Source organism: Neodiprion lecontei, chromosome 4 (genome assembly GCF_021901455.1).
Source record: "Neodiprion lecontei isolate iyNeoLeco1 chromosome 4, iyNeoLeco1.1, whole genome shotgun sequence".
Taxonomy (NCBI): domain Eukaryota; kingdom Metazoa; phylum Arthropoda; class Insecta; order Hymenoptera; family Diprionidae; genus Neodiprion; species Neodiprion lecontei.
In genome coordinates, this window is record NC_060263.1 from 22,524,614 (window position 1) to 22,551,013 (window position 26,400).

Here is a 26,400-nt window from a genome sequence, read left to right on the forward strand (position 1 = left end):
CTTAGACAATTTTGTCGATACGACGTGAATCTTAGCCTTCTACTGACATTGAATTAAATATGGTCGTTTAATCACTTTTAATGAATGATTTTAGTTCCTAGTGAAATAACTGAAATTGTCAATGCCTCACCATCTCTGCTTTCCTCCTCTGTCTCTGACGTTACAGAGACAGGTGATTGGATTGGGCTTTTGGCAGTGCTGGATTCATGGGTGGCACGGCTTACATTGAAAGACGACAAAGCTTCAGATTCAGATTGCGATTCGTCATCTATAATGAAGAGTAATTAAAGAAATAGAAAGAGTCACTAATAAGAAGAAAGATGAACAAATACGGAAAAAAAGTAAATAAAAAAATACGGAGAGCTCTATTTGCAAGCAACAAATTAATATTTTTTGGCCTTTATACTAACAAGGATCTCCCTTCTGTTTGCGCTCCACATCCTTTTTGTATTGATCAAGTTCTTGGTCCGTTATAGCATCAAACGGATTCTTCGCGTACGGAGTTTTGTACACCATTGCATTATGCTGGAATCCTCTCTGAATGATACCCTTGCTAGCTGCTCCAACCAACACAACTTGTTCGCCAGTCGCACTGATTGTAGCATCCTTTGAGAATAAAATTTTGGAATTATAATTAAACAGCTTGTTTCAATTTCATAGAACTGATAACAAAGTAGATTCTATTAAGGAGACCTGGCATTGATCCGAACGCTTACCTGCATTTTTTTGGCTTCGTCCCAAGTTACTCCTTCAAGTATGTGCGATTGCGGACCAGCAGATATTTTGTCTGCCCGACGATAATCTTTAATCTGCACGGAATTTGTCGTCATTATAACAAAAAATTGAGCCTATACTTAAATTCTCGTAAATAATTACAATTCAGTCATCATAACTGTGCTGTTCAGACGCACAACAGTAATCAAGAAATTCAAAAACTAGTAGGCTTTGCTTTGCGTTCTGGTCAATGATGAATAATAAAAATGTTACTACTTACCTGTTGTTGAAGCTGCTTGAATTCCTTGGGATTCGTATTTTTGGGTACAAATTGTAGAGCACTTTCGATCTTGACAGGGGTACTGCTATGTGTTGGCGAGCCATCCGTCACCCACTGCACACAAAACCAGAATGTTAGGAGACCCTCAAAATTTTTATTCACTCAAACGTAGCTAAATTGTAAAAAAAATAAATAAATGAACAATAATAAACCCTCGCAATAAATGTGTGCCTGTTTCCACTTTCTTCTATAGTAAATAAGAAGTCGATAATGTGTTTCAACAGTATTCGAAGGAACATAAAGATTTTTAGCTAAAACTGAGAATTGCAAAAAGCTATGAGATTTAGTATTGGTAAAAGATAAAAATAAACATAATTCACAAATAAAGTTTTTCAAAATTATAATTACTATATATTTTGTGATAAAATGATGAAAAATTGATAATCGAAGGGCGACTAAATCTGGTTTTGTTATTGCAGTGGATGCAGAGCGGGGCCCGCGTCAAATACGAAGATCACAGGCACACATTCATACTGAGTTGTGTACAATTAGCTATTCGTGTGTATGGATTTGCTTATATAATACGACAATCTATACTTATAAAATAGATAGTGACATTGAGAAAAAAAAATCAAAATATGTACACAGAACCAGAACAGAATAAGCTTTGCTGCGATTAAAATGTAGAACGAATGAGAACAGGGCGAGTTCACGTATTACAGAGAAACTGAATTTCATACGGAATATGGAATATACATATATATATACCTATACATGTAGATGTAACAAAATTGAGTATTCACCACGTATTAGTCACATTTACTTTGCTTTTTAGTAAGGAAACATTATTTGAACAAAGAGCGAACAAAAAGATCAAATACTTATGTATGCAGAATGATGTGCAAACCATATCACTTATAAACGACCATTTTTACCACTTGAAAACTGTAAATTCTCTAATTTGTAAGTGATTTTCAAATTGATAACCAAATATTCCCAAACAAAATTGTTTGATATTAGTCCAATAGTAGTTTGTAGATAGATGTGCTTAAGAACATCACATATCTCATGATACCACAGTGCGACGTTGAATAAAAAGAAGAAAATCAATTTTGTAAGAAGCTAGTCCCGCATCATGCGTGAAACATAAGCAAAGAAATGTATAATCTCAGATAATACTTGACCATGCAAGAAAAAGTATTAAATAAACAAGCCAAAGAATATTTGAGTCCCTTTTTAGATAGGTGAAAGCCAAGGGTATTAGTTATATCTATAACTAAAATCGATATTCGTAGCGAGTCCTTATTCTCGATACTGTCTCAAAAGGCTTTTATATCAGAAGTGGTTGGGGGTAAAAATATAGAAAGATTAGAAAATAAAAGGATCACAATATCGAATTTTCAAAAATGCGCAGATGTGTTTCATGAAATGTTTAAAGTATAGAAAGTCGAAATGTAGAAAAGGAAGGTCAAAGTATAGAAAGTAGTAACACGGAACCGTCTGAATAAGAATATAGTGGAATTCTGACAATTGTTGAAATAATATTTCATATTGTAAATGCATCTGGGTAATCAGAGTAACGCCGTGGTATTCCATTTAGGCCTAAAAAATGTTGGGGGAAAAATGTTATGTTCTTATTTTCTATACTTTACCTTTTTCTATTGCAACTTTCAAAATTTTGAGCATTCTGTAAAAGAGATTTATGCAACTTGAAAATTCCTTTGTATTTTCTAAACTTTATACACTTTTACCCGCACCCAAGACGACCTCAAAATTTAGTTCAGATCATTTCGAAAATGAGAACTGACTATGAGTAGCGACATGAGCCTTTGATTAGTAACAATAAATGAAAGTTGGAGCTGATAATGATACGACGACACCAATGCAGCAGTGATACCTTCCCGTGCAGATCTAGAGAATTTAAGAGAGATAGATTGGTATAGAGACATAACAGACTAATAATATCTAGTAATAATAATAAAAGAGACTTAGTCCAAGGTATAAATCCAGTAACGTGGATATCCAATTACCTCCTCAGCATTTTGATCCACCCACTATAAATGAAAAAGAAGGGAGAAAAAAAACATCAAGATTAGACCACAAATTTGTGTTTTCAAGAGAAAAAAAAACGGGACAAAAAAAAACTTAGAAAAAACGCGATTATTCATGCGTGATATAATGATAAGATGAGACTTTAAAAAACTACATGCTACTACTTACACATAAAATTCATTGCTACTACAGGTGTGCCTACGACCCCAAACTTCTCATAAAAGTACATTGCTTTCATCTACCATACAAAAATTGATATACTATAAACAGGCCTCCCACTCACTTTTGGTTTTAAAACTTGATCAAGTAACCTATGGACAGTGTGAAAGGTAACTATATGAGTAGATGTATCAATTTGGAAAATACATGCTCAAAATTGTCACAACTGAAAGAGAATTTATAGAACCAAGCCACGTTGGAATGGCTGTAAACACAAAATGTAATTTTGTTAATTTTTCCGAAGATTGCAAAATTAAATTTCTCCTTACACATTACATCATTACATCTTAAATAAATCGAATAGGGATCGTTCTGGTGAAATCTAACCACTTGTAAAACTTCACCATCATCAGTTTCGACCGAACTTGTTTCTCACATTTGCTCAACACAAAGGTTTCAGTCTTCTGGCATCAAGATTTTGAGAAGAAACTGATACTGATAGTTGATGAGATGGATAAGTTTACTGTTTTCAAATACCGTGGAATCTCAATCCATAAAAAAATTTTCACGTACTCTTTAAAGAGATCTGTTACTGAGAAACTGAACTCTGTGGTAGTTTCCCTTCAAATTTGACCTTAATATATTACGGTATATTTTACCTAAATTACTATTAATGATATGAGTGAAAGGCCTGCAATAATAAGAGAAAATCAAACTCTATTGCTTCTTTACCTTTTTACTTTCAAGAATATCATGTCTACCAATAATATATATATAATATAAATAAATAATAAATAATATAATCGACTTTCGCTATGAAAGCTATCAGTAAGATCGTGATTAATTTCCTCCTGCTGCGCTCACATAATTACGAAATTAGCAACCGCAACTTCATAAATCATTAAAAGGAATTCATAAAGTACATACATAAATGTGAATGTATATATTAAGCATAGATTCTGTACTTCATTTGTCATCAATTACAGTTTAAGGTCGGTTGCCTGAAAATACACAATCGAAGGGCTTACTGAGGAAACAGTTTTAATTGTAAATTTGCGTCACTTGTGTATCGTTTTTACTCCAATAGCAAAAGTCGATTGTACTTGGTAGCGAGAAGTTTCAGTTAACTATTACCATTCGAATTTGATAAATTTGAATAGTTTTCACCTTTCAGTGAATTTTGTTTTGGTGTATTCGTGTGTATTTGTGCCATGTATCACTCATTCTAGGTTCTTGTTTTATTCCATTCACTTCCATTAAAAGAGAAAAATTCCAGAACTAATCAAAACGAACTTTTAAATTGAGATGGCAATCTTTATTTGCTACGACGGAAATTAAAAAACTACAAAGAGAGTTAGAGGTAAAACAAAAAACAGAAAAAAAGTCATATTCGTTTGATTAATAACCCATGTAAATAAGTCTTTCAAACAGAGCGTTTTATTTATAATCGCTAAAAGTTATTAAACGCATACATATATCAATAGGATATTTTAAAAATTTAGTCACTATTGTGACTGCCCATTACACTCCAGAACAATAAACATAAATAGCATGTTTTAAATTCATTAGGCATAAATTGTGAAAATTGATTTTTAGGTACTGATATTTTTGTTGATGCATTTCATTTTTTTCACTTCTTCAACTCGGTAAATAAAACAAAGTTAAATTCATATTAAATTCCTAAATTCAGCATAAAAAAAAATATAAATATTTCTGAAGACCAGTGGTACTGAACTTGGAATGAGTATATAGCTAGTATGGAATGTTTAGCAATTAAATGTACAATTATAAAAATAAAGGTAATAATACGATGCGCCATTGAAATAAAGCCTTCCATTGATTCAGAAAAATTACATAAAAAAGAAAAATAAAAACAATGAAATTAAAACTTCATCGATTCATCGAATGTCATTTGATCCAAAATTATCATTGATTCAATTGATTTTAGCGATAAATGTAGCTACTTATTCTGAAGCGTAGAGATATACGTATTATCTTATATTTTAGCAACTCTGGACGAGCCTGTTTAAAAGAAATACGTAGATATATACTTTTTAATTGACTATTATGTCAATGATATACAATAATAACACGAATGAGTATTAAATTGTTTTGTTTTTTTGTGTGTTCCTCCCAAAGTATCAACGCACGTCCGCATGTTTTTCATAATTTTTCGCTAAAAACGATTCATGTGAAAGCTGAAAATTCAATGCGACTGCATCGATATCACGTAAATAAATCTCTAAACAATTGTTACATGTTATAGAGGTTGCCTAGTTATGCATGCAAGGGGAAAAATTTTCAAACGTTTCCAGTCAATCATTTTAAAAAACTTGACTGTAAACAATATTCTGATTTATAGATGTGATAGCGATGTGTTACGACCCTTACAGCTTCTTAATTATGGCTAATTCGCAATTTGACACCAATTCATCATCACCTGTTTGTTCGACTTCACACTAGTACATTAAAGATTAAAAAAAAAACAAAATAAAAAATCGGCAGGAACAACCTGGTCGTAACAATTGTACGTAATAAAAATTCATAGATATTGTATATGCATATATAGATATATGGTGCATCACGAATAATGTTCTCTTTATTCCGTTTTATTTTCAAATGTAATAACCTCTACCTTAGTTATCTTCTTCGGGTCTGGGGTGCCGGTCTCCAAGATTTCAACCTTTTGATAAACATTCGGTGAGTTAAGCCAGCGTGATCTGTCAGTTCCTTTCCGACCTCCCTTCCACAGCCTGCAAAGCACAAAAACAAATAAATACAATAATTTGTCTTAAATTTATTAAAATCATCTTTTAGAACTTGGTAGTGAGTTTAGTAGCCTGTCAAAGTGGGAAAGGAGTCAACTTCAGTATGAATGGGCTCCACCCTCGCAATTAAAAGTAAGGAAAACTTATCGAAAAATTTCCAGCAATGTTATTTTCACCAATAACAATGAAAATGTATGGAACAACATCCTTGGTATATAGTCGAAGTGACTGACCAGATTCGTTTAATAAAAGCTAAATTATAAACAATTTGCGAAAAGGTTTTATAATTTACAGAATGTGCAATGTGATCAGACTTTGGTAGTTTTGAGCTTATTTTCACATCTCTAGAGATCGGGTGAAAAATTTCACATATAATTATCCCTAGAGTGAATAAAACAAGATTAGCGTAAATATGGTACAACAAACATGTCAACAATTACATTTGCATTTGTAACTGTACGATAATTTAATAGTTTTTGAATGTTTCCAGCCAATTTGATAAGCTAATATTCTTTGATAATATGCTCGCGTTCGATTGCTACCGATATGCACGAAATTAAAGTGGTACCTAAGCAACGAGGCTTCTTTTCTAACTCATACACGGTTTGACTGTTATTGGAATACACGCTCAAAGTCGATTTGTACCGACAGCCTCGCTCAAAGCCAACCTCAGGCAGTCATCTTATAATACACATTAGCTTCATGCCTATTAGATAAGAACTGAGCCATGGCTCGAATCTCGGTTTTCCAATCCTACCTAGAGTCACGTAGGTGCGAGTATGACTACGCTAAAATCTGTAACACTGTAAACTCTGATAGAAACGTTTAAATCTAGTTCTGCCAACATACTTTTGCACTTAATGTTATACTCAAGTGCCTAACAGATCCTCTACAATGAATTTTAGAAAGACTAGACGAGCAATATACTCTTTTCCATTAGTGACAAAGTTTGCGACTTATGAGGAAACCGACAAAAACTTACCCCTGTTTGTAAAGCTCCTCTTCCTCTAGAAGGTAGCCCAAGGAAGACACTGCTGGAGGTACCTCAACGTCGTTACGCGGTCTTGGGGGTTCTCCTTTGATCAATGGATGTCTGTAAATGTAGCCAGTGCGAAAACCCTGCAATAAAAATGTATCTGCTGCACGTTTAGCTTGAAGCTGAAGACGCACATGCGCCTTCATTGTTTTCATATTGGTCTAATGTACGGACACTGAATTTTGAGGCTCCAGATTTTCATCCCAGTTTCTAATTATGTGAATGAACCTAACACAAAATCGAAATTATATTTGAGGATTTAACCAAATAAATTAGAAACTATGGAATACAATTGCTCTTCTTCACTGCCAAGTCTGTAGATAAATTATTTTTCAGAATACCTATTCTGAATTGAAAAAGATGGGGAAAATCATTAATTGATAAACAGTAGTGAAACTTTGTTGATTTTTTTCAATCAATCTGAATACGAAATTAATAGTTGCATATAAGTGTGCTTTTAAAAATGGCTTACGGCGTTGTCAAGCATTCTCATGAGCGCCTCAAATTCTGTTCCACCAATACGCCAGCGTTTTTCTAGTTTGTCAGCTAGAGGCGATGGTTCCGCAACTGAGGCATGGTGTGGAACAGGGGGCTTTCTGGATGCTTCGAATATGGCCTTTCTTGATTCCTCCGAAACAAGGGTAAGGTTATCGAGACCAACTGGTATTAGTTTCAGTTGCGTTTCACAAGCCAAAACTGTATTGTAAACATTGTAAAATGCCTCCTCTACGGTCTCCCCGCAGCACAATGCTCCGCGATTTGTTAAAAACATTATCTTGTTCACTGGACCTAAATTTCTTGATATCTTTTCTTTTTCCTCAAGCTCGACGACGCCACCGATATATTGGTGCGTGCTTACCTCTCCGATTACTATACTTTCTTGGCCAAGAGGCAACAACCCGCACTTCAAAGATGAAACCTAGAACAGGAGTGGAAAGATTCGAGTTATGCGTAATTTCATCAATTGTGCTACACTAATAATACAAGAATAAAATTTTGATCAAATCACAAAATGGCAATGTAAAAAACGAACAAAATTCAGGTCGAAGACGGAAAAGTTCACTGATTTGCAGAATGCATGACTATAAGCTGTCACCAAGGAACTCCGTTAATTTATTCATACCTATATACTTGATACCAACAGGATTGTAACATTTCGTCACGTTTCGTGATGATAGCACGCATATTCTATCGCAATCTGTCCAGACATTGAATATGGGTGACAGAATTATGGTTCTTAAAACCACCTTCTATATATGTTAAGCAGAAAGCTATTTTCACGTACTTGCAATTGATTTTTACTCGGATATTTCATTAATTGTTTAATTTTCGCAGAAGTTACTTGGATCAAAACTTCTAGAATTACAAATTCGAAGAAATATTGTACAAATTATTATGGATAAAACAAACTTTCCGTCCATTGAAAGGTTAAATTGTGTGAGTATGAAAATTTAATGTTTATAGATTTCCGAAAAAAAATTTGCGAATTTACATACTAAAAATTTTCGCAGCCAAACTTTATAAGTTGCATGCCTAAAACAAAACCGTAGCATCTGGATAAAAGTTATCTTACGAATTTGTGTTTAAATTAAAGTATAAATTGGTACATGAGTTTTTATGGCAGTTTTGAAGAAACGATATTTTTTGAGTTGTTACAGTTTTATTTTGGGCGTGCAGTGTGAACTATTTTCAAACAAAAATGTTGCAGTTTGAGATTAGTGTAAATCAACTCCATGAATTGTATATATACATAGAGATCTAGATAACTTGGAGATTGTATTCATACCAATATTTTACTTTTAGAAATGGTCTATAGGTAAAAAGTTTGCCTGTTGTAGATATTTTCTTCATAGTACCACGTACTAATTTGCTTCAGATGAGATCGTTTTGTGTAGGAAAATATCCAATTGACATAATTTTTGGTAGGATTGTTTAGTGTGAGAAATTCTTGTGCAGGATAATTTTGTGTAGTATTGTTTTGTGCAGGATAGTTTTCAGATACGTGCGTGTGATGTAGAATTGGTTTGTGCAAACTCGAATAAACCAAGAGCGGAATACAAAAAACAGACGAAATTCTACTCACAGCTATAACGGACGGAGTGGTGATGTGGATAATGCATTTGATGTCGGGTCTAGCAGCGTGTATTGTTGAATGTAACTGAAATCCGGTAATATGTACACCAAAGTTGGTCGTTCCCTGCTCAACAACAGATCCCTGCATATCTACTTTGACCAAACTAGACGCAGTGACTTCGTGATAGAGAAGACCATAAGGATTGACCAAAAAGTGTTCCTGATCTTGATTCAGACGTGCTGTAATGTGGCCTCCGACACCCTGCGTCCATCCGTAGAGATCAAGCAATCTGAACACAGCAGCTAGCTTGCATCGTAGCAGTTTTTCACCTTTAGCATATCCCATACTCTCGACTCCTCGAATGTCATTTATAGGCACCACACAGTTTGAACCTTTAGCAGATATCATGAAAATGATTTATAACTTTATATTTCTATTAGTTGTAAAAATCTACGTATTTCCAAGTATATCCAAGTATTCATTTCTTTGATACTCATTATTGCAATCTTTAAAAACATTTTTATGCTGTTAAAAATTGAAAGATTTTGACAATTGTGAAATATAAATAAGAAGATTGTGACGAATGCGAAGTAATGCACGAAATTTGTTTTCACAAATGACAGGACATATGAGTAATTTTAGTTCAAGTCTAATGAGTTCTAAATTTCTACTCAGATTGAACGCAAATTTTTCTATTTAGTCACATTTTCATTGCACAACTATACCTCAAAGCATAGTTGTTCCTTTTACAATTAACAACTTGTCAAATGTTTTTCTTTAAAATGACTCGCCTTACGAACAAAATGGCCAAGACTTGAGATGTTCATTTTGATTCAGTTTAGAAAAAAAGAAATAATAATAATAACAACAACAACAACAACACAACAATAATAATAATAATAATAATGCAAACGTCCAATGCCTACAACGATATGACACAATTGGAATTTCCAGAATAACCGATTTCTGATTTCAATGTCTGTTTGAATAGTACAATTAAGACTTCCTGAGATGAAACTGACTATTGCATATAGAATTTCCAAGTATGTCAGTTAACTTTATTCTCGACGGTTCTAATTAGAATTCCTTGCAGTAAGTTGGAATATAATTAACATGAACGTAAAAAATGGAAAAAAGATTTTTTCCACAACATAATATGGTTTTTTCAAGCAACTGAATTAGTAGAATACTAACTTTTGAACACATTTGAGTTGAAGCGAGCACCTTGTGCCCCCATCATATCAGATATTTGTTGAAGGAGTCCGGAAGGTCCCGCCCCCCCGTCTTTCATCTGTGTTTCAATAATTCGCTCCAATTCTTCTCGGAAGAGTCTAGAGTTCATCATCATCTCGACCCTCTTCCTTCTCTCCATTTCACGCATATCCTAGGAATCGAACAAATTCAAGTGAAATTATCTTCAATTCTCAATCACGTTAAAATGAAATTTTTTTCATCATCTGCTACTTCACCTTTGTTAGCAATGAGCTAATTCAAAAGGACAATATATTTCTAATACTATTTTATTACTTATGTAGATGGAAATCAATTTTCATTTGTCAATCAATTCTTAAATTTTGTTCTAAAGTTGAGTTCAATTATGTGGCAACGAACAGAGCGATAGATAAATTTCAAAAGAACGCAGGAATTTCCATGATTAAAAGGGGAAACTTACAGCATCTATATCCGCAGGCCGCATTTTGCTTTTTTCTTCTTCGGTGAGGCCATCTACTGCCCCATTAGTGTGCGGCTCCGAGAGCTCCTGCTGACTCGTGTCCGCCATCCTCGCACCACCCCCAGCTAACACCCACTCCTGCAATAAAAAAAACAATGCAAAATTTAATTTTTTGATGTATATAAGATACGATAATTTAGGAAGCAAAAACTTGCCAACCAAAAAAGAAAAATAAAAAACTATATTAATATTAGATAATAATCGAAAGATGAGATTGTTTGAAACGTTCGAAAATTATAATTCAACTGTTCCACTTGACCTTGATTTTAATTTTAGAATTGTTTACACGTGCATACATTCTGACGTTAGTCGAGTTGCTACTGATTATAATGCTACACGATTATTAATTATCATGATACGGTCACAAGTTGTATGCCTGGTTTTACAGGAACGTGTACATTTAAACAAATATTCATCGAATGAAAACTAATTTTCAAATACTTGCCAACCTAAACGACATGTAGGTATAAAGTATTAAAAATTTAATCATGTAGAATGCATAGGTGTGTACTGTACAAAAAAAATCACTACTAATGGCCGTCGCTAAAATGGTTTTTTGTTTTGAGATTTTAATTCTTAGGTTTTTTCCAATATTAGTTAGTATTCAAAATTTCTCGCTCGTCATTTAAAAAACAGTTTTTTTTTCCACAGATAAACATCCTCATACACAGTTATTAAATATCTGAACATAAACACTCTTTGCGAATAATATTGTACGTTCCGTACATATTAAAATTTTCAGATTCAACAGCGTTCAAAAACTTACATCCGAAAAATCTTAACAAACAAATAGGAGTTTCCATGTCATTGTATAGCTCAATTAACAATAATATCCCATTAATGCGAAATAGTCAATAGCCTGTACTTCACAGATCTTGTCAATATGTTGATTGGTGGCGCAATTACAGGCACATGTAATTTTCTGTAGGCGATATTTTCCGAGCATACGAACACTCACCAACGAGCCTTCATCCGGATAATCCTCCATAAAATCGGCATGCTTTATTACAGTGTTTATGAGTGCTTGATGAACTATATTTACACCGACAGTGAGATGCAGCATGACGCACAGTTAAAATAATTCACATTTAATTATGTATATACGAGTGCACTGGCTGGTCATTACTTTTTTTCTCTTTGCCCATTTAACATGAGATAACAGATAATTTCATGCACAAATGGAGTTAGTTAGTCGATAGGTGGAATGATCTTTACAACGACAAATTTCGCGGACACAAACATCGTTCCTAGAAGAATATTCGAGTACGTAGATATTGAAAGCGTTAATGAAAACCGGAAGAGAGTTGATTGCGAGTCAACCTCGTTTATCTAGCATCAAAGGCAGTGCAATTTACGGGTAGTTAATCATTTTATAACCACCGCGACGTGTACAAGGGCGACATCTCAAGTCACAAACAGTTCACGAAGATCCTCATCTCTTTATTTCAATTTTAATATTACAAATAATCGCTGATTATATTTTATACGTAAAACACCTGCAGCCCGCAGGAAAGACGACGATAATATGAAGGAACGAAGCGATGAACAGGTGCTTTTTACACGCGCCATTAAAAATTCCTATTATATTAGGCCAAGTATAAGCTCAACAATAGGTTCTTCTTTGCTCACTGTACCAGAGTTTTAATGTGTCGTTACATCTATGCATGTATATAAACAGTATTATATAATACGATCGCAGACGTTGCGTCTCCCGTTAGTAGCTTACATCACTTTATAAACTGAATGTTATCATCGGCAAAGACACGTGACGTTAGTTAGAAATTGTTTAACTGATATCCCGTGCCGGTTTATCACTGAGAAAATTAACGTAGACTGATTCGTCGGTCGGTAGAAATAAGGTAAAGCTAAAATTAGACTTCAGCTGCCGAAATAAAAATATTAGCGTGTTCAAAAATGGCCACATTTCAATCCGTTTCCGGAAAAATTCATACATGAGTAACGTGTCACAACCTCAAAATGATTGAAAATTAGCTGCAGGTATTATCACTGTTTTCTTCAATTTTCTCACCTTTATTCGATGCTCATACAAGCAATGTTGCAAACCCCTATCATGTCTCAAAATTTAAAACCGATTTGATTACTCCGGAGAAAAAAAAGTTAAAAAAAAAATTAAAGTTTATATAAAATAATATCTGCTCACTCGATCGTTAATCCGACATCCCCTCAACGATTTATTGCAAAAAGAAACTAGCGCGTTTATGCCTCTCGAGTTAGGATCTAAAGTTCAGCTAAATAATACATGCGCGAATCATGTTGCAACTCATGTCCGCGCTTTTGAACATCACACTCTCAACGAATCACTGACAAAGTACGATGTGCAGGTAAAACACATTCGACCTGGTTCTTTCATTGCCGACACGAGTTACGTAACCCAAGAGTTCGCATCAGCAGCTCACAGACATAACAGTTTCGCCACGGCAATTGGCGGTTGTGGCGTTTATTATCTCAACTGTAGGTACGATACGCGGAGGATTCGAACAGAATTGAAGTTAGTAACGTTACCGTACCGAAACAATGGGGTGGGAAAAAAATTACTATTTTATTATTTTTACAACCACTCTGAAGTAACCAACATTACAAAATATGACTATGCTTCGTTTTATTACGGTTTACTGAATTTCAAACAGTTCCAAAATCGCGAAGTAACGGTTTTTCCTCAGCATGAATCGTTACGATAACGCCGCTAACTTCGACATGGTGAATTCGATCCGTACCGAATGCGTTGGGCTACGAACATCCAAGATTCGCTGTTATAACTCATTAATCGAATTCTATATACTTGATAATAATGCACAGCAGAATTGCAATTAAACAATCGACTGCCGGCAATTTTGTACGATGAACGAATCGATCGGTAAACAGTAGATCCAAAACTGCACCAACGAGGATAAAGAAGACGTCGAACCGAGGAATAATTATCAAGCACGAACCGTAACCTAACGTAATCTACCAAATTGGTATCACGAAATTTTCTAGATCAAGAACACTTGCATTCTATCACTCGAGTATAACCTTCGTCGTTGGACACGCTACTGAACTTCAAGTACCAGACCGTTCCACCACTACCGTAAATGCACCAAAAGATGCTTAGCCTCTGCCGGGCGGATTGCGCCGGTTTCATCTCTGGCCAGACGCTCTCTCTGCACGATACTCCAGACCTTTTAGATGAGATGTTGAGGTGGTTCTTTGTTAACTCCGGAGTCAGTAGAACACGGTTTTAGAGAAGTGTATAATTTGCATTAAAGTTGTTGGAATAATAGAAGAAAATAGAATTTATGAATTTTAAGAATTTTATCATCACCCTTTGTTATAATTTTATTAATAAAGTTCTGTCCGTAGTTTTTCATTCGACTAACGTTGTCATCGGATACGATTAATAGCGAGTGTATAGTTCTAAAATTTCATACATTTCGATGCACAATAGATTTGTTTCAATGCAAAATCAGTGTTCTAATATTCATTTTGTTATTATTAGTAACAAGTCAATCCAAATTATGTAAAAATACGATTAACGATATTAAATTAGTATTAATAATTAATCTCGGACGCGACATTTGTACCCTACACACCGTCGTTTTTAAAATTAAAAATCTTTTTTCAACGGTCTGCAACGTCTCCTTTACAACATATCGAGATTCCAACAACCATCATCTTGTTTTTTATCAATATCGGCCATAAGCACTATGTTAAAAATCCAATTTTCAAAAAGCTCGTTTTGGTGTTTATGGCCGGTAATCTAGTCTGATATTCAACGAGGGGATTTACTTCATTCCTATTAACAATCAGTCCAAGTCTTATATACAGCTAAGGACTTTGGATTGACTAAAGAACCTGCACCTTAAATAAGTTCCAGACATGAAAGAATTGGTAGAGTCATCTCTTAGTATCAATATGAGATAGAGCTTTCGTAACATACGCGTTGTAAAAAAAACATTCAAGATTTGGGTCTAGAAGTTAAATTTTTAGGAATGTTTATCTCCCAAACTTTAAAGTGAAATAAGTATATCTTTTTTCGCACCAATTGATTGAAATGATTATTCCTGTTTGTGAATTATCGAAGAAAATAAACACAGGCATCGATTAAGAAAGATAAAAGATTTGTTGAACGCATATTTATTATAGGTATTATATGCAGCATTCCACGTCAAATCGCAGAGTTCCAATTCGCATCATTATCAGTACGGTGGAAAATTTTCAAGTAATAGTAACACTTCCGAAACATCTTCACTTTCTCTTTTAAATCGTATTACGATCATTTCAAAGTTGGCTCAATGACGGTGTCCTTTTTTTTCTTATTTTTCCGAACTATTTGGAATTTGAGTATTATACATAAAGTGTATAATTTGACTTGATTTTCATCTATCGAGCTTCCTAATTCAGATTGCCTGTAATGACAAATCAAATATTTTACAATTTGTTCAGACAACAATATTTCTTCTTCCCAGCCGCAGAACGACTTGTAAAACGGCATAAAGACCGTTGACTCAGGAATCAGTATTTTACTGGCATCAACTAGTCGGAATTTAGAATAATAGCAGCTGTTATTCAAGGAAATCGCTGACCCTCGCATGATGTAATATCCCTTTCTCTATCGGTCCCAGTCTTCCCGCGCTTTTCTCCTCGTTCCATAGTTCAAGGGACTATGCCTGCATAGCCCTACGGGTCGTGAAGGAAGTAAAGAGTAGCCAAGATTCCAAATAAAAGGCCGTAACGACAAGTCGATTTCTATTCAATTAGAAGAATTATTATACATATTCACATATCGAATCCTGGTCAATGTATAAGGAAAAAACCGATGGCGCCTAATAATAATAATTTATAAATGTAACTCCATACGTATAATGAAGAAGAAAATCCTTTACTGAATTAAATGAACAGTTGTAGAGATAAAAATTTTCAAAATTTTATAAAAACTAATCACTATATACAGAAAAAGGCATTATGAGATAGCGGAAAAATATCGTTTGTTGTAACTGCTTTACTTTGAATGTGTCTGTTATACCCTCAAGTGTATTTTTTCACTAGTATTTTCCAAATATCTGCGTTTTGTGGACAAAGTGATGAAATAAAACGAATTACCGCACTGTCATAGATAATAGGAATGCGACGATGAATCTGACGAACCTGCTAGCTGAAGTTACACAGCAGCAAACGCTACTCCCGAACGTATAAGGGGATCTCGTGTTGAAAGGACGGGAGACTTGGTTTAATTTCATTAAAGCCCGGATACGACTTAAACCGGTGCATTTCTATGGTTTTTGATTTCCAGACGCACGAAATAACGACATCGACTAAACCGTGTGTAACCTGATTCTGAAATAACATCAACGCCTCTGTATAACGACAAAGGACAGGAGGATCTTTTGCGCAAATGAGGATCTTTCGAGGAAAATTGTTGACAATTAATTATTCGTTAATTAAAATCGTCATTGTAATCGTCATCGACGCAGAATAGAAAGAGAGGTGAAGGGCGTCGGTCGGAGACCCAGACCACCATACCAGGCAGCAACTGGAAGGACAGACGATCAATACGGTAAACTGCTTTATGCTCCTGGCACAACCCAACGGTGCCTCCTGCGCTTGTCTATCCTTACCTACCTACCCTTTCCCGACTTTCATTCTTTCAACGCTACACTGGTGTGAAAAAACAGGCAGATGCGATCAGCGTGGAAGAAAATTTGTTGAAAAGTCACGGATATGTGTATAATAAATTATAACAAGTACACTGACTTCGAGAGAAAAAAATTCCTCCATTCAAACGATACTGATTGCTTGAAATAATTTTTCTTTTTTCTTTTATCAAATTTATATTCACTTGATTGAATCGGATTATTTTTTATTTAGTAAATATGAACGTCGAAAGAAAAAACTAATTCTACACATCTAGGGTACGTTTTTGATTCAAAGAATGATTTTCCAATACTCAGACATTGTTTATCAGCTTGTAGCAAATGATTTTTTCCAATCAAAATACATTATTTAGTCTACTGCAAATTGATCTATTTAGTAAACGTTCACTTGATTAAAGACCATAAGATTTGTTAATTGAATAAATCCTATCTTGATCCAAAAACGTATAATGATCATGTCTGTGTGTTGGAAAGAAATAAATAACCGATAGCCTGTGAATAAAAATTTCTTTCGACAAAGAGATTATATTATTAGAAACGGTTGATTTCAAAAATATTCACTGGAATTAGGTGAACGAGATTTTCCAAATCGTGCAGTCTAGCCCAATAAAGAAAGTTGCTCCAATCCAGAACTTGGCATTTCATTACTCTGAGGCTGCATATTTCGCTTTGAGTAAACTAACCGTTTAGTTGATTAAAAAGAAAAATATGATCATGTAAATTACTTATTTAATGAGAGAAAAATTTTACCGTCTAAGTAAATAAGCGGGTTAAGAAAATTGATAAAGTTTATTTCAAACAACGATAGTTTGAATTCCATGAAATGTTGATTCAGATTAAATATATTTCCTTGATCTGAACAAATATTTTATTACGGTCAAGTAAAAATATCCGTTTATTCCAATTATGCGTAAATATATCAAAAGCACCATTTAATCACGAAATTAGTAGTTTTTTCGCGACCACGACTCCAAGTTACAACTTGATTATTATCAGCTTCGTTTCAGGGTGTTTGCATTCCTGGCGCCAGGGTAATAAAACTAAGGGATACGTATCATCCGGTAAGTACAAAACGGTCTGGTCATAACTGCTTGCTGGCCTATCTGAAATAATTTCTCTGACGCACCGTACGCACAAACTAAAATAGAAAGCGTACCAATCGTAAAAATTCCCCAAGCTTAGTCTCGGTTAGTGAATGCCGAATTGACTGAACACAAAGGGACTAGGAGAATGTTCTATAAACATCATGGAAATACCAATTCACACGTTAATAGTCTACGTTGCAAGAGCTTACGTGAGAAATATTTGTACCTATCCTTTGATGGTCAAAATTTAAGATAAGAAATGCGTTATTTCAATCGTCAAATATTTCAGTACTAGTGCCAACAAAATACGATGCTGAAGTCAGTAACGTTAACGTAACCAAGCATTGTGGGAAAAAAATTACTATTTTTTGCAAGTTTAAAGTTACTCTAAAGTACTCCAATTTTCTAAAATATGAATACGTTTTGCCTCATTCATGATTTACTGAATTTCAGAAATTCCTGCAATTTCGAAACGTGAATCATTGCAAAAACGTTACTAGTTCCAGCCTCATAACAAAAGACCTTATTATCCATACAAAATTTGGTACCCGATCTCTCTTCTGACCGTTCTCTAAAGTAGTCGTGGTCTGAGAGTTACGAACACCGCATTAATTCGAAGTATTGCTTACTTACCTAGACCATGGGGGAAAAAAAAATGGAAGAGTGATCACACGAGCATGGCAGTACTTTTACACACGCATGCTCAAGCCTTGAATGGTCTTTTGTTCGAGGTCGAGAAAGACGGACACTCGGAAAGCAGGAATATAGGGTGACTACAAATAGACGCCTTACACACATACACGCAGCCTACTCAACCGAGTCAAGAGTATCCTTGGCTAAGGCTGAATTCCCCTGATTCACGCCTGGCCCTCGTGTACGGGGTGGTCAAAGTCAAGTGTCACGCCCCGTTTTTTGGCCTATACGAACAGACGAATAGTACCGGACGCTTTCGAAACATTTGGAAGATGAATTAAAATTAAAAAAAAAAAAAAAAAAAAAAAAACTTATGCAGCCGGAATCAATCGATAGATACTGTCAGCAGTGCACAGATAAACAATATAAGCTGCATATTTTACTGAATACTCAAAAACTTGACAATAATTACATTTTGGTTGAATTCAATAATGCCAATGTAAAAAGTTTTTATTCATTTATTTTTTTCCAAGAGGTTACCCTCGACGGCGGAATATCTTGAAATGAGGACACATTGTAGAATATAAACATGACGAACGTATAGCCAGTACGGCTTACAACAGAAAGATAAAGAGAAGAAAAAAACAAAAAAAGAAAAAAAAAAAACAATTTACCGTTAATCACTTACGCTGATCCGGACTTCGTGATCGGTTCAGATTCAGCCGAGCTTGAAGCAACTATACGCAAGAAACAGTTTTAACTTGATGGATAAGATGTACGTCCGGTACGGCGAATTTTTAAGGAATAACGGTAATTTTTAACGAGATCACATTAAAATCTATGTCATTTGCAGTTTTTTTTTTTTTTTTTATGTATCCTGAATTCAGTTCACTCATTAGGTACGCACAAAGTTTGTGCTGATAATCGGTTAAACATTTACAATTAGATACAAATCCGTGATATTCAGCATTGAATTGTTCGTTTTCATTTATTAGTTTTATTTTTTTTTTTGCACAATGCATCATTCAAATGTTTACAATATTATTATCATTACTGTTACTGCAAAAATAGACGCACAAAATATGCCTGTAATAATAAACGTTTGTACGCGCAAGTATAATCGTATGTCGGTAACGCGCGGTATGAGTAGAAAAATTCCGATAAGACACGATAAATCTTGTTAACGGCAATTAATTCTCGTGACAAATTGATAGCAGATGACGAATGACGAATCATTGGTGTGTACAAAACCCTCTAGACTCACCACCGTTATCACGGTGCAAGTTTCCAGATATACGTGGTAGTGGTATTAATACGAATACAAACAAGAGTATTGTGAGGAAGAGGTGAAGAAGCAATGGGTCAAATTCGTTGCGAGATAATTATAACTGTTAAATGATGATAAGAAAGTGGCATGGGCTATAACTACAATTATAGAGGAACTGGAAGACTACGATGCGTTGTAGAGGGGGGTCCGTTTGACCCTCTGAGTCACGCATTATTGTGCTCAGTCAAGTTTTGTAACATGATAGTGTTGTATGGTTTTTGGTGTTGCTGATTACAAATCTCAAATCTTATTTCAAAAATTCAAGACGGTGGATCCCACATGGTGAACAAAACTTTCACATTTGATCGAATACGATCACAAAACTCTATGCAGGAGTTTTCGGAGTTGCTGATTGGATCGGCCGTGTTGAATTTTCAAAATCTGTTTTCAGATTCGTAATCAAAAACCCCAAAAACTTACAATTTACGTAAAAAATATATCGTGTAGAGATTTAACTTTCGCGGAAATGAATTATTACTTCAATTTTCCAACAATAATAATTCACATTATATCACAATAATTACTCCCGAGTATTAAAAACCCATTAGTACACTGTCAGAAGTAAGACAAAAACTGCAAAGAGATGTTTTCAAAGTTCTCTAAATATACAAAAGAAAAAATTGATATAAAATAGGTGGTAAGAACTTTTTTTCTTAGCACTATGACTCACAGGGTTAATCACTCCAGGCAAATATCTCAAAGACTGTAAGAAAGGTACGAGTAAAAGAGAGTTTTGTATAAAACTTGATGGCTTTTGGAAGGGAATGATAAAGATACGAGTAGAATTGGAGATAGCGTGGTTCAAACGCCTTCAAATGTTGTGTCCAACTCTTTTTCCGCATCCCTTACACTTCTCGACATATTTGTGAAGGAAGATTGAAACATACAAAGTTACAACTGTCATCGAATTACTCATATTCATATGAGAGGAAATTCAAATATCATTGCAAACATATCACTAAACCTACATTTCAAACGATAATCGGCTATGGATTCGCACACAAGAAGATGTATTGAAGCAAAAGCGATTAAAATTGTGGTACAAAAAGACTGATTGCTTAGTTGCAAAGAAATATACAACAAGCGCTTAATCGTTTATCGATAAGAATTGAAGAATTTCCTTCGTCTTCAATAATACGAGTGAGATAATCGCGAATTTAGCGTGTGTGCGAGCGTGCATAAAATTCTTGATCCTTGGAATGTAAGTGTCGTTAATTAAAACGACGCCATATATACATACGTGTGCATATACATATATATGCACACATATATTATGCACACTGTACATTCCTGTCAGTTGCCAAGTTTTATGTTAATTTAGTATTCTTTAGTTTTTAAAATAGTCTCGACGGTGTCGTCGACTCTTTATTTAGCGTGCATTAATAATTTAAGCCTTAAGTCGTGTTGCATAGGCTTCAGGTTTAACGACACGAATGATAAAACTCTTATAATTTATTATTTCTTTTCATCAATGGGACGATATTTTCAACGCAAGTTTCATCCGTTGAGTAATTTTTTTTATTTCTAATCAAACGCAGTAGGTTCAACAAAATCTACCGCTAAGCAAGTAAGATTCCCATATGTAGCTTTGCAGTAACGTAACGAGTAAAAGCACGTACGTACATACTTTACACTGACGTAAGAATCGGTAGAAAAATATGTATTTTCATGAATCCGAATTCAATTGCATGACCACATCCGTGTTCAGTTGGTAAATATAGCGAGTAGAATAAGGTCGAAAACCTTCGTACTAAGGCGTTGCGATTGGAATTAAGTGGAACAATTTGCATTGTCCACGTAGTTAGTTAGAAATACGTGTCGAGCATTCCAGCTTTTGCGGTAGTAAAAGCTGAATGTTTTTTTTTCTCCCGAGAATTTTACCGAAATGAATTTGAAAATTGAGGGAAGGGGAACGTATGCGGAAAAAGCTACAGTTATCCGCAACGTTAACTAAGTCGTAAAATTTATACTGTGCGTCATGCGGTATTTTCCTGTCCCACTTATCGATCCGCATTCCTACTTACGTCTGCGACCCTTGTATAGTTTAAATTAGGGTGGGACTGTCGTAAGGGAAGCTAAAAAAAGGTAGACTTTTTTTTTTATATCCAAGTTCTGCACAATGAAATTTTTACAATACGTATGAGACTTGATCATTTCTCCTTTAAACGTTACTTTCTCAAAGATTGACATTTAATTGTCAGTTGTTTTGGTTGTTGTTGTTGTTGTCTTATTACATTTATGATTGACCCACGTAAAAGAAAGACATTGTTTTTAAAGAGTTTATATACGGGGCATTCCATGACATCTTGAACATTCTTTCATATATCAGGCTATGTTACATTTTTAATGAAAACGATCGTGAAAAATAAGTTTATAAATTTCAGACTTCTTCCAAGCTGTCGAAAACAAAATCAAATGTAATTTTGTTTCCAATGTTGGTCATGTCTTTATTTTATAACTGTTTTCAAAAAGTAAGAAAAAAAGGAACCGATATTACGAAATGATTAAACTTCCGGAGCACACTCGGAATACTGTTTTCTGCTTGGTTTCAAATTTCAATGTCGAGCTGCAACTTTACTTCAGATCCACGTGCTTCAATAATAAGGTTTGTTCGTCACCTGCAGCGTTTCTCTTACCGTTCATCGTATTTTGTTAAAAATCCTAAGCTGCAGGCGTCACGATTTCAAGAACATCAACCCACCCGTCAAATTCCAATCCGACTTGTCAATTGGTTCAATCCATCCATCCATAAACGCTATTTCTACTGCATAATGGACTTTACAATGCACTTACTTACCATTTAAAGTGCAGGCGACATAGTGCATAGCTAACTGGATAATTCGAATTAGTTAGTACAGCTTGAACGCTACACAAGTAACGACTAAGGTACATAGATTCGAAGGGTTAATTTTAAAAGAAATTCCCGGTATATCATGATTTTGATCTCGGAAATGGCGTAATCTATACGTTCTCGACGCTCGTAGACACTGCGTACTAGTTTTAGCGTAATAATTTCTTGTAGAGTTCTCAAGACTTGAACCAATATGAAAGAAAAAAGAAAAAGAAAAATCCAACATTTCATCAGATTTTCTATGGAGCTTTACAGCTGGACTGTACAACTACCGCAAGAGGTCAAAGAATTTATAAATTTAATTCCACTGGGTTTCGACGAAGACAAAATTGATGCATGATTTTGGAGGAATTCATGGGGTTGCACATGATTTTAAATAATTTCATAAATTTGACGGGAATTCGAAAATCATTGATACCTTTTTTTATATCAATGCCAACAATCGTATAGAAATTTGATAGCAATTGAAGGAGAAAAATGAATACAAAAAAAAAAAAAAGGTTTAATGATGAAAATAAAAGCCTCAAATTATCTAAATTAAATGTAACTAAAATTGATCAGAGATTTCCTGCGTTCGAGCATTTCAAATGATCGTTTGTAAATAACCACACACCCCTGGACTTGTCGTTACGTTGTTGCACACTGTTAGCGATCACATAAAATACACAGCGAGAGGAGTACACGGGTATAAATGGAGTTGAAGAGTATCCTACAGAATTGGATCGACTTCCTGGACAAGTCTGCTGCCCGTGTCAATAATTGGCTGTCTGAGAAACGAGTCGTTGTTACGTACTCGTTAGTCGGTTGAAAAAAGTAGTGGAGTACTTCTAAGAGACGAGTTAACAATTGAATATACGATCATTTCAGCTACGCCGGAAATGACATGGTCTCGTTGCTCCCTTTGTTCATAATAAAATAAATGGAAGTAAAAAAATGTGAAATACAATGATCGACGCGGCCATTTTTTTACAAGCATTACTCAATCCCGTTTGTAATTCACTCAACATGTTCTACTTAGGTTCAGGCTTCAGCCGATGATCGATTACCTGCTTTTATTATGTTCTCCCATCAATTTTGCTTCGCTACGCTCTACATAACGAAGTCTCTTTAAAACCGTTCCGTACGGAAAAACGTTCTCGATTCGTCGACTATACGTGTTAATGTCTGCATATGCGCAGGTGAAGATGTTGGTAGTCAAGTTGATTATCGTATTGATAAACAGACTCGAGGCAGACGAACGAGTTATGATTGTTTGAAAGAAAAAAATTTGTCTCCATTTCTATACCGGACCATAACTGACGGTACTAATATTAAAACGCTTTGTCGAATTTTCGAACGGATCTGTCACAGTCGACGATTTATGTTGAAAATTTAATTTCTTCACAAGTCAGAAAATGCGAATATATCCAAATTGCGTAACAATGGAAAAAGTAATGTATTATTTCGCAGCAAAGTTTGCACTAAATCATCAGTTCAATGCGAAATACGTGCTACCTGAACCTCATCATTGTAAGTATACGTACTTAATCACGTTACCGCAAGTAACTCAACACGGGTACATCAACCTCTTACATCGTTTCTTTCTTATTTTCATTCTCGTCATAATCATAATCGTCATAGCCGTTATTATCGTTACTGACATTATTCTTATAATGAACACATTTCGACAGTTGCATAATGCTGACGTTTATCGGGTTTGCATTTCGTAACCATAAACAACTTAATATCACGAGAACAGATTTAAAACAACAAATACGTAAGTGAATACCAGGATAATGGAAACTTGTGACTTCAAAAAAAAAAAATATATTCGAAAAGTTGAGAAGTCACATTGAAAAAGTTCACAGTCATTAATGTATCAAAAACTTTCAACATATCCACTGGTACACACTATTGCGTTAATTATTCATAACTCATTTGAATTTCAATGAATCATAAGTATGTTTTGTTTTCCCCAAGGTATAACGTCACGTCGTCAGTGTAATGTCGGCCAAAGGAAGATCTCGACTGTGAATAAATATGCCCGATGGTCGATTGATCTCAAACTCATCGTCAGCGGACCAAAATGACAGTTACTTGACCACGATTACGCAGTCAAACCGCGTCCGTACCTCGGTTTACCTTGTCTGCGCGACTGCGGTGCGGAACCATGGAAAAGATTATCTGAACGGTACAGCGGAGTTACTGGATAGCGGTATTGCAACGACATAGAGAGCTGGTACTCGACGTTTGTTACGGGTGGAACGGCATAGGTAGGTACACAAAGAAACGCGAGAACCGAACAACTTTTTCGTGCCGTAGAGCCGATGTTCGCGAAATTTAATTACGTCCAAAGGGTGCATTAAGAGGTGCCCTCGTCGATTTGGACGTTTATGTAGAGAAGAGGCGGACAAAGTGGACACCCTGAGAAGTTAACGCTTCGAACAGAGGTTTGAATCAATGGATCGCAAAATTTTTACCGAATATTTCCGTGAAAATTCCCTAAAATTTCCAGAGGCATTTCGCCCCTCACTTCCTTGGTTCTTTCAATACATTCACAATATGGTGTTTCCAAATTTCTAAGGCTACTGAACTTATTTTTGTGTATCAATTTTGGAAAAGTACGAGAAACTTCTAGAAGGGACCCATTTTGCGGGCACATTTAAAAGATTCAATAATTGGAATCTCGATTTGGAGCTTCACTTTTTTAGGGCTGTATTTTTCCGAATTTCAAGTTCTCAGAATATGTAATTGATTTAATTGCTATAGAGCAAGTAAATGATAAAATTTTGAAATTTTTAGGGGTGCCAATATTGCCCGCCTCTCCCTAAGTTTTCAAGATATGCAGTTGATTTCGCGTTTGAAGTTTGCCAGAGCAAGCAAATAATGAAATTTAAAATTCTTTTTCAATTTTTCAAAATTACGAAACATTTTCAGGGGTGTTCACTTTGCCCTCCCCTGCCCTATATATCTTCAAATATCTAACTGCACTTATCGCAAAGGTGGAAAAGGGCTTCACCGCGCGATTCTCCGTACAATTCTGATCAAAAACAGTCCAAAACATTTTCATCTGACGCAGAAATAAAGAAACGGCACACTTTCAACGAAATTGCAACAGTAACTTTGTTTTGACTTCATTAGTCAAGATTTCAAATAAAATTCTCGAACTTTTCCAGGTTCATAAGAATTCTGTGACGGATATTAAAGTGCAGCTTAAAAATGGGACTAGTCATTCAGTAACCATGCACAACCTGACCAAGTGACAGACTGGAGCCTTGTGTTTATTCTTACTTCATTTCCGCAGCAATGTGTATCTAGATTCTAGGGTATTCATCGACAGAGGGCGTATTAAAAAGTGTAAGCATGCCCGCGTGTGTGCCTAACCCAAATTCCCACAGACCCAGCTCTATGGCATAAGGAATAGCAGGACGGGGCGTAACCCAAGAATAAAGACAAAAGCACTGATGTCTGCGAAAACGTAAAGAGAGCGAAGATACTAGACGTTGGGTGTTTCAGTCGAGTGTGTCTGGCGCAGGTGTTGCGCAAGATAATTTGCATCCGTGTTTAGATCATTTTTTTATGCAATGGTTAAGTGTGTCGTATGATGACGAATTTTGAAAATTTAGGTTAGAACCAGCGTGTAAAATCAATGAAAATAACTTGAAATCATATGAGGCTCGAGCACAAATCGCTCGCAATTGGAATGCTTTTCGGATAATATATCAGGATCTGATCAGCGAGTATTAATATTAAAGTAAAAATGATTACGAGTCAGACAAGGGGTTCATTACTAATGGAATCTGGTGTCCACAGGTTACTGTAATCTCGTATATTCTTTGCAATCCTGTGTCTTTTTTGTGATCTGTTGTATTCTATGTAACCTTATTGCAAGTTCTACGCGATCTTTGTAGTTTGCGGCAATCTCTGTAGTCTTTTGTAATCTTTGCAACCTCCGTAATCGTTTGTAATCTTTTGTAATGATGCAATCTACACTCTAATGTTTTGTAAACTGTGTAATTTTTTGTAACCCTTACAATATTTGTAACAATTTTTAATCGT

The 26,400-nt window shown here is 35.1% G+C and overlaps 1 protein-coding gene across 7 annotated transcripts in view; it reads right to left on the minus strand.

Moving 5' to 3' along the window:
* The window catches only part of LOC107225249 (protein hu-li tai shao), a 64,884-nt gene that overhangs the window by 15,249 nt on the left and 23,235 nt on the right, over positions 1-26,400 (minus strand). For 3 of the 7 annotated variants that reach the window (XM_046738847.1, XM_046738844.1, XM_046738842.1), the window contains exons 1-12: positions 11,774-11,893; positions 10,756-10,893; positions 10,278-10,467; positions 9,093-9,475; positions 7,482-7,928; positions 6,956-7,092; positions 5,841-5,958; positions 3,025-3,048; positions 995-1,108; positions 717-809; positions 411-606; positions 131-268 (exon numbers count right to left, since the gene is read on the minus strand). In XM_046738847.1, coding sequence (XP_046594803.1) covers positions 131-268; positions 411-606; positions 717-809; positions 995-1,108; positions 3,025-3,048; positions 5,841-5,958; positions 6,956-7,092; positions 7,482-7,928; positions 9,093-9,475; positions 10,278-10,467; positions 10,756-10,893; positions 11,774-11,878 — 2,083 coding nt within the window. In that variant the 5' untranslated portion in view covers positions 11,879-11,893. Of the gene's footprint in view, positions 1-130; positions 269-410; positions 607-716; positions 810-994; positions 1,109-3,024; positions 3,049-5,840; positions 5,959-6,955; positions 7,093-7,481; positions 7,929-9,092; positions 9,476-10,277; positions 10,468-10,755; positions 10,894-11,773; positions 11,894-26,400 lie in introns of those variants that run through there. The other 4 variants (XM_046738845.1, XM_046738846.1, XM_046738849.1 and 1 more) reach the window with 2 other exon arrangements.